The sequence below is a fragment of the Momordica charantia genome (genome assembly GCF_013281855.1).
Source record: "Momordica charantia cultivar OHB3-1 chromosome 11 unlocalized genomic scaffold, Mcharantia_2.0 BLBB01000011.1, whole genome shotgun sequence".
NCBI classification, from domain to species: domain Eukaryota; kingdom Viridiplantae; phylum Streptophyta; class Magnoliopsida; order Cucurbitales; family Cucurbitaceae; genus Momordica; species Momordica charantia.
The window spans coordinates 4,944,722-4,954,556 of NW_028275159.1; the positions used below are offsets into that span (position 1 = coordinate 4,944,722).

Sequence of the window (9,835 nt, forward strand, 5' to 3'; positions counted from 1 at the left end):
CTTTTTTACATTTATTTTTAAAAACAATGACAATATTATGTCTCTATCTTTGCTAATCTAATCACTATTAATTTTTTTTCCAGGAGGGGGAGAAAATCATAAAATTAGATATTTTTCTTATTTTTAAAAATTAATAATCCGTCAAATTTTTATTGGTGGATAATATGAAGATTAAAAGAAAAAAGATCTCTATATTTACACGATAGAGAGGTAGATTAACAAGATTCACATAAATGCTAGTTCACGTTATTCATGGGAATCCTGATATTAACATCATAGCTTTTATGCTTACCAATAAATTTTAAAACATAATAAATACTAAGATATATTCACATCTTTTATGCACGTTTTATTGATGTGAATCTAATATATTTTTTTTCTTTTTAATACTCACGCCCTCCCCTCCTTATCCATTTTCTTCTCATTTCCTCCAAACTTTCTCTCTCATGTCTTCTTTCATCTATCAACTTTTCTCTTCTTGTTTGTGTAAAACCTACTTCATGTGGGTTTTTGGAAGTGGAAAATGAGAATAATTGTTTTCTTTTTCCAAATGTTCTAAACAATTTAAAAATATTTTTCCAAAAATGAGAATATAATATAAGAAACCTCAATAATTGCAAAATGTTTGAAATTTCCTAATAAAAATAGAGGCGAATAAAAAATGGAAACAATATCAAATGCATGGGTCCTGAATAAAAACCAAAAAAAAAAAAGTAAAAAACGAAGGAGAAAGAGAAAAGTGATGGAAGGATAAAGAAATTAAAATAATATTTTTATTAATAACAAATTTGGCATCAGGACAAAATGGATAAGATAAGGAAGAGGGAGATATCTTTGGTGTGGTAATGAATTCATTCACGTGGGGAATAAAAATTAAGAGAGAAGATGAATTATTACTCTAAAAAACTATAAGAAGGTAAATTGAACTCATTGGAGACACAATGAATGAATGGAATTTTTTTTTAAAACAATAATGAATGTAATGGAAGATCCTTAAATTTTGTACGAGTAAGAGAGGAGAAAGCATAAAATTAGTATTTTTTTTTCTAATTTAAAAAAAAAAATCATATTCCATCCAATTTTTTTTTTATGACTAATATGAAGACCAATATAAATATAGATTCATGCGTGGTTCATGTGAATGCTAATTCACGTGGTTCATGTGAATGCTGGTATCGATATCAAAGCAATTCGAGTAATTGACAAATTTGTTAAAATAAAATATATTATTATATATTCACATAATTCATATTGTTAAATAATTAAATAACATTTAGGTGAATCCATTTCTTTATTCTTTTTAATACTCTCTTTTTTCGATTTCTCTCCCTTCCACTCTTTCTTCTTCCTTCCAATCTACTCCTTTCTTATTCATTTTCCTCTCACTTCTCAAAAAGAAAAGGGAGAAAACGGAGGAGAAAGAGAAAAGGACCACCGGAAGGATAAAAGAAACTAAAATAATATTATAAATTAACAAATTTGGCATAAAGACTAAGATAAAGAAGAGGGAAATCTCTTTGGTGTGTGGTAATGAATTCATTCACGTGGGATGAAAATGAAGAGAAAAGTTGGATTATTACTATGAATAACTACAACAAGGTATATTTGAACTAATTGGGGTGAGAATTAATGTATTTAATTATACAATAGATTTAGACTTTTATCCTTCAAATTTAGCGTTAACTAAAGAAGGAAATCATAGATTTATTTTAAATATAGCATTAGTAAGATTGTTATTTAATTAATTTAATTATTATGAAATTAAAATTTTGTTTCGAATATAGGATTATAATTATGAGAGCGAGACTTGAGCTAGCTGGTTTTTTATGTCTTTTTAATTTTAATCCCATATAAATAAATTATTAATTAGTTTCATAAAGAGATTAATATTTCAATAACAATACATTTGTTTAATCTATGTCATATTTATTTTAATTAAAAGCTTGAATATTAAATAAAATTTTAATAGGATTATTTATTTACGAATATAATTTTATTTTTTGTAAGAATTTTTTTAATCTCGCAATGGACGTATTTTCTTAATTCAAATAACCTAATTTTAAAATGTTTTTCACGAAATAATATTAGTTAGAATAAAAATGGACAAGACAATATTCAAGTAAAACGTGGACGAGTTGTAAGAAAACTTGTCCAAGATTAATGGAAAACTCGAGTGAGTTCGAAGAAAACTTGTCCCGAGTTGTAAAATTTTCTCAAAATAATTGATTCACAACTTTTATAACAAAGATGTTGTATTGCTTGATGGATCCTTAAGTATCCCACCATCTTCAAGGTGTGGGTTTGAGCTTGTTTTGTATTAGAATTTTAACTTTATGAAATTATTCGCAAAATAAATTAAAAATCGCAGTATAAAGCAAGAATTGTACATGGACATGTTAAATGAAGGTTAGATTCACACCACCGAGCCATAGATAAGTTTACATACGACAATATATATTAATTGAAATTGTTTGAGATCCCCTAGGTTATAAAAAAATTGCCCATTAACCAACAATTTCGACCAAATTTTACAAAACTCGAGCGAGTTGGCTTCGATCTCGCCCGAGTTTCTCCTATACTGACATGTCACAAAAAGATGCTTTAGGTTAGAAAAACAATTTTCTTGATTGGAATTTTTGAACAAAGTGAAAATTTGGTTTGGGTTTAGGGTTTAGGGTGGGTTTTAGTTGGGTGGTTCGTTTGGGTCAATTTCCCAAATGTGATGGGTATGAGTTTATATAATAATGATAATATTTCTTGATTGGAATTTTTTATATTTATTTATAAAAAAAATGAAAAGTATTATATCTACCTTTGCTAATCTAATCATTATTTTTTTTGGTAGGAGGGGGAGAAAATCATAAAATTAGATATTTTTCCTATTTTTTAAAAAATTAATTACCCATCAAATTTGTATTGGTGATGAGTACGAAGGTTAAAAAAAAAGTATCTCTATATTTACGAGGTAGATGTAGATTAGCATGATTCACGTGAATGCTAGTTCACGTTATTCATGTGAATGCTGATGTTGATATTGAAGATATTATACCAACCAATAAATTTTTAAAAATAAGAAATATTAAGATATGTTCACATATTTCATGCACGTTTTATTTATGTGAAGATATTATCAAATATCTTTTCTTTTTAATACTCACCCGTTCCTTATCCATTTTCCTCCCATTTCCTTCCAACTTTCTCTCTCATACCTTCTTTCATCTCTCACTTTTTTCCTTCTGGTTTGTGTAAGACCTACTTCATGTGTACTTTTAAAAGTTTATTTGTCGATGTTTTCGTTTCTTGTTTTTATTTACTCTTTTTTAATAAAGAAGTATAGAGCGGCATGATCCAAAAAGCTCATGATTAGAAAAATGAAAAAATAATATTTTTATTTATATTTTAAAAATAAATTGAAGATGACAAAAAAAAAAGTAAGAAACTTGGTCCTAAATAATAAAGTAAAAAGGGAAGGAGGAAGAGAAGTGTTGGAGGGATAAAGAAATTAAAATAATATTATTATTTATAACAAATTTGGCATAAGGACAAACTGGACAAGACAAGGAAGAGGGAAATCTTTGGTGTGTGGCAATGAATTCACTCACATGGGGGAATAAGAATGGAGAGAAAAGACGAATTATTAGTAATAATTTATTGCTCTCAAAAACAGCAAGAAGGTACATTGGAGAGAGAATGAAGCGGTTGTTTGACCTTTATGTTCCTATATTCGAGGATATGCACATTATCTTCATACTCGTGTACATACCTGGAGTCTCACTCGATAGAAGTTGCATCCCATATGACTTGAATTCAAGACCGTAAAGTTATTCACTAGGTCTCAAACCACTCAAGCTATCCTCTAGAGACACCAAAGAAAGAAGATTTAGTAGTAATTGTTGGAGGGTAAAATATGTACTGCAACATGACCCACTAGAAATTGATGATTTAGCATCAACAATAACACCAATCAAAGAATGATTTATGGTTGTACAAATAATTTAATCTTCCGAGGTTCATATTATCTCTTTTGGACATAATCCATTCAAAAGATCCAAATCAGTGGAGACGTGTCTTACTTGTATATCTATGATATTTTCGTTTCATAGTCAACTTAAGATTTTATTTACCATTCGGAGGTCACAACCTGGTCACAACTTATATATTATATGTCATTTTCTTAAACATACTTTTCTGAGCAAATTATTTTTCTAACAGTATTTTCTCATTGTTTTCATGATCGACATGAAAATAAGAAAGCACACCAAGTAAATTTTAGAGTTTCCAAAAGTAAAATGCCTAAATAAAATCAACACTTTTCTGACCATCATCTTTATCCAATGTACCGACGATAATAATTAAAGCATATATAATAAATTTAATTAATAATTATGAAAATTCGTTAAAAAAAAGACATAATTATGAAAATTAATTACCTTACTGCATTTATAGAGTGGATTTGGATTGGTTGAGGAGACTCATATAGATAAGAAGAATTTGTTCCTCTTCCATGGCTAAAATCGTTCCTCTCATTTTCGTATAACTTTCAATATACTATTGCATTGCGCACGAGTTTACTATTATGCCTAATTTTTTCCAATAAAATAATCACATTCATCCTATTCTTTCTATTGGAAGACAAAAGTTATACAGAATAGAAATTGTTCTTCATTTTATTATACTGAATAGAATAGAAAAGCAAGCATACAGTACAACTGATAGATACGATACAGACAAACACAATTCTTAAGATACAAACATACAGATGTAGTCTAAATCTAAAGTCTCAACCTGTCTTGGTAGATAATAACTTCAACAAAGTTTTTTCAGAATTCAACAAAGCTCCCAAAGAAAGGAACAAGAAGGTAATTAGAACTCTTTGGTGATATCACTTAACTAAGCTTTTCAGGCGTTTCTGAAACTCTGGATTCTTCTTAATTGCAATGTCGACAGGAAGATCAAGTCCTCGCGGTATTCCTCCTGGGAAATTATTCGAGGAGTCTGATCCGATCCTACTGCAAATGATAAACCAAATTGATGGAGTCTAGGATGCATATTATCTAAAGGAAAGAATGATGTAATGAGGAATGTGCTTACCTCCTATCAATAAGAACAATGGAACGAAGCTCCGCATTGGCAAAACTGCATAATAAATTGAATCTCTTTAGCGAAGATTAAAAGAGGAAAATTAAATTTTAAGCCTTAAAATCAAATGTAGGAGCATTTGACAAACTAATCCTATTTATATGGTTTCGCAATACTTCTATGAACTCTCTCTTTGACACCAATAATAGAGATTAAATGGATTTGACGAGGTATATAAATATATATGTCTACATTGGAAACTGTGACTCTTATTGGACACTTAGAAGCATATTACACACTAATTAAATATGGATTTTACACTTGTTAGGCACATATCGAACACTTGATAAGCATAAGAAATAGACATAAATAGTAATATAGGAGAGAATAATTAATTTTGGGAGACAAATACATCAAACTCACTTTTTAAACATAAAAATGCATAAATTTATTGATTTTAAATTTCCTATTGTATAAAAATGATATATATATATATATATATATATATATATTAGAAATGTATATATTTTAATAAATTTGTCCTTCAGTGACACTGTCCATGTCTTAATATTTTGGAAAATGATATTGTATTAACGTTTTTTAGATTCTTTTTCATAAAAAAAATATCAAGGTAATGCTTACTATTCGCGGATTTCACTCTGTATAAATACATCGCAATCATTTCCAAATTCACGCATTGAATTAAATAAGATTCCACTGTGGCTGACAACCGCGATCTCCTTCTCCTTTCGAGTCAACAACCTGACCAAAATAGAAAACCAACCGATACAAAAATTAATTAAGGAGCTACAAAATGCAAAAATTACCCAAAAGACGTGAAATACTAAAGTAGAAAAAAGGATTTATACATTTCTTTAGCGGTATATTTTAAAACTAATTACAAAAGTATTATTTTATTTTAAAATGACAATTTTATAATGTTTGATATAATGTTGTATGCCTCTCAAACATTTCTTTGGCGGCATTGTTGGATCCTTCGGGCCTACAAATATTTCCCTTTTTCTGTTTACTTTTATATATTTTTAACTAATTTTTTTACGGTTTATTTTTATATATTTTTTTACCAAAAATAAATTCTCATTTTTATATTACTTCTTTACTGTAAAAAAAAGGTTGTTTTATTATTTACTATTTATTTCAAGAGGAATTTGTTTTTTAAAATAACATCCTTTATGAAATAATATAAAAATATTAATTAAAAAAACATGTATAAAGAATAAATAAAAAAACAACATTTTTATTGTAAAGAAATAATATAAACATGACAGTTTTTTCTATTGTGAAAACATCTAAAATTGTTAAATATATATAAGTAAATAAGAAAATAAAAAAAATGGTTATAGTAAAGAACTAATAAAAACATAATATTTTTTAATTAAAAAATATAAGAGATAATCAGTTTAAAAATAAATTATAAACAAGGGTATGACCCCACTCAGAGAAATAATGGGAAGTGAACACCAATACACCAAGTCCAATACACATTATTATCTATGTTTTAATATGATTATTAAACATTGGAGTTACTGCAGTCTGTTTGCAGAGTAACGGTAAAATAAGTGATTCTGAAAAAATAAATTTAAATATAATTTATTTTTCAAAATTACCATCCAAATGATATCTTAAAAATAAATTTAAAGTTATTTTAAGTTTTACTAAAATTAATTTATCAAACATGATCAATGGGAAAGGAGCGATTTTGATGACAGCAAAAACATGCTAAATTAATGTACACGATTTTTTAGTTTGAACAAAAATTATCAATTTTTATCAATGGTTTGGATATAACCTAAGTTCTACGTGGCATCCTTAAATCATGTGGTATGTACACGCTTTTTTTAGTTTGACAAAAAATTATCAATTTTTATCGGTGGTTTGAATACATATACATATATATATATATATATATATATATATTATTAAAAAAAAAGGTTACATTATTTTTCAAGAAATTAAATTATTTTTTAAATTAACCCTGAAAACCAAAAGAAAGAAAAGAAAACGTAGATATAAATGAAATATACACACCCACCATTTAAAAAACTTCAGTCCCCTGGCAGCCATTTCATCATCGGTTTCTCTGACGTCTGGCTTCCACAAAACATCCTCATCATGTTCAATCTAGAAAATTAAAAAGCAATGAAATAATTTAAAATTTTATAATGGGATGAAAAAAAAATTAGCAAGATATTGTAGCGAAACTTGCCATTGAAAAATCGATGGCAGGATAAAGAGGTCGATACTCGCTAATGTTTCGCCTTCTGTCACATGGAGTAATACCCTGTGGAATCAAAGAATATAATTCTTTTTTTCTTTTTTTATAAAATCCAATAATTTAGACTCAATATAATATATATCATTGAAAAATGTTAGTTCCTAGAAAAACATTCGAGAATTAAATTGGAGCTGAAGAATTTATACAATAGATTCTCGACAATCCTCTATTGCCAAAAATGGCGGACAGTTCAAACTCGATATTGCAGGACGGTTGCTATCTCCGGCATCTTCCACCATTAATGGAGGAACATTTAGATCATCCGAGTGCTCTTCACCGCCGAAAGCTCCAACAGCTGTTTGAATAGTCCTACAGTGCAAATTGCATCACCGTGGTTGAAATTGTAAATAAATATATAATGCTTGATTAGTAATTTAATTTAATAATATAAGGGACCAGTCAGAATTTCATATGTTATAACGAATATAATACCTTGACATGGGGGATGTGATGACTAACTCAATTGTCTTAAAAAATCCAGATGATCGTACATGTTTGCGCAGAGCATCGGTCTGTTTCAATAGAATACTCAAGAGAAGAAAAAAATAATTGAGTGGAATAGAATATGGGGGAAATAGTATATATAAATAAGTATCAAATCATCTCAAAATCGATTGATAACGGCGGAGGAGCATCTCATTTATTTTATAAACTTTGTCAGGTTTCTTATCTTTTCCATGTGAGATCACGTTCTCATTTCTTGTTTCTTGTTTCAACTTTCTTAAGAAATCTTACTATTTTGCAATTAACCATGTTTCTTATTTCTCCTCATTTGAGAATATTTCTCAAAATTGTATAGAATATTTTTGGAAACAGCCAAAACAAGTTTCTTCTTTCTTGTTTCCTCGTTTATGTTTCCAATTTGTTTCAAAACATAAATAAAAATATTGTTTGAAACAGAAACAAGAAGCGATTACCTGTTCCCATCCTAAAGGAGTAAGTCGAGCATCAAAATAGTCCTCAGATAAAGCTGCCGTCCAGTTCTCATCAATTGCCACATTATGGAATCCTTGGGCATGCCTCACCTGTAAACTTAATTTCAATAAAATTAAAATTCAAAGTGTTCGGCGTCGGTGACATACGAGAAAATATACATTTTCTGATTTTGTTATACTATATATACCAGATGAATAATTTTAGTGCGGTGCGATGGATACAAATTTACAGCCGCTGCAACATCCATATCTGTAGTCTATAAATTAGCATAATATTAATTAAGCATCACACACAGAAATACTATTTCTTCTAAAGAAATTACAAAGAAAAATTAATTTGTTTTGATGTACCTGAAGCTGAAATGCGAATAACGGAGTAGGAGGAGGAATTCAATAATTGTTGGCACACTTCTTTGGAATAGGAAACATGATGAGTATAGCTATATATACTAATAATATTCCTCCATTTATTCAGTGCTCCCAAATGCTACGAAAACACGTGAGATTCTAAAAACTTGTGCAATTTATTGTTTCTAAAATTATCTCTATGAATGTTTCTAAAAAAAATAGAAACAAAAAAACATAATTAATTGCAAAAAATTTAGCTAGTTCACGTGATTCATGTGATATATGAGCAATTATATTGACCACAAATTTGTAAAAATAAAAGATATTAAGGTATATTCACATATTTCACGTGTTGAATCGTTCAAGTTTTATTTATGTGAATCTCTTTTTTTTCTTCTCTTTCAATCTCTCTCCCTTCCACTCATTTATCTTCTCTCTTCCTTATCCATTCTTATCTCATTTCTCTTCTAACTTTTCTCTCTCATTTCTTCTTTAATCCCTCACTTTTTCTCCTCCTCCATCCTTGTAAGACCTACTTCACGTAGAGTTTAAAATATCCGTTTACTAACGTCCTCATTTTTTATTACTATTTCTTCTTTTTTAATAAAGAAAGATAAAATTGTATAAATCAGATATTCATGGATTTAATAATAATAAAACAACATTTTATTTATGTTTTTAACAAATTCGAAAGGTGTAAAAGAAACATGAAACTTGTTTTTTTTTCAAAATTTTTAAAAAACAAATAGAATGTTTCTTACAAAATGAGAAACAAGAAACATAAATAATTGTCTAATACTTCGGTCCCAATAAGAATTATGAAACGGAAATGTTGCCGAACTAACTTTGAAAATTATTGAAGAAAAGGAAGTAAAAGAAAAGAGAGGGAGAGAGGAGTGATGGAAGGATAATGAAATGAAATTAATATTATTATTGATATCAAAATTGGCATAAGGACAAAATGGATAAGATCAAGGAGAGGAGAATCTCTGTATGTGCTGTGGTAATGAATTCGTTCACGTGGGAATAAAAATGAAGAGAAAAGTTGGATTTTTATTTATTATGCAGAATTACAACAAGCTACATTGAAGTTAATTGGAGAGGGAATTAATCTATTTATATTAATTAATCATAACAAAGTAGAATTAAAAAATTAAATAGAAATTTGTAATACTTT

General features: G+C 28.2%; 1 protein-coding gene across 2 annotated transcripts; it reads right to left on the reverse strand.

Annotated features, from left to right (window-relative positions):
* Positions 1-4,639: 4,639 nt before the first annotated feature.
* LOC111008016 (phosphoglycerate mutase-like protein 1) lies at positions 4,640-8,817 on the reverse strand. Of its 2 annotated transcripts, none has more exons than XM_022280599.2 (10): positions 8,662-8,817; positions 8,499-8,567; positions 8,293-8,400; positions 7,808-7,887; positions 7,522-7,684; positions 7,307-7,381; positions 7,133-7,221; positions 5,722-5,841; positions 5,092-5,136; positions 4,640-5,009 (listed from the first exon to the last, which is right to left on the reverse strand). In XM_022280599.2, exons 2-10 carry the CDS (start codon positions 8,556-8,558, stop codon positions 4,883-4,885), a joined length of 867 nt encoding a protein of 288 aa, XP_022136291.1. In that variant the 5' UTR covers positions 8,559-8,567; positions 8,662-8,817; the 3' UTR covers positions 4,640-4,882. The 2 variants fall into 2 exon arrangements, with proteins under 2 accessions (XP_022136291.1, XP_022136301.1); XM_022280609.2 differs by having other exon boundaries at positions 8,499-8,560; positions 8,662-8,750.
* Between the last annotated feature and the right edge of the window lie 1,018 nt (positions 8,818-9,835).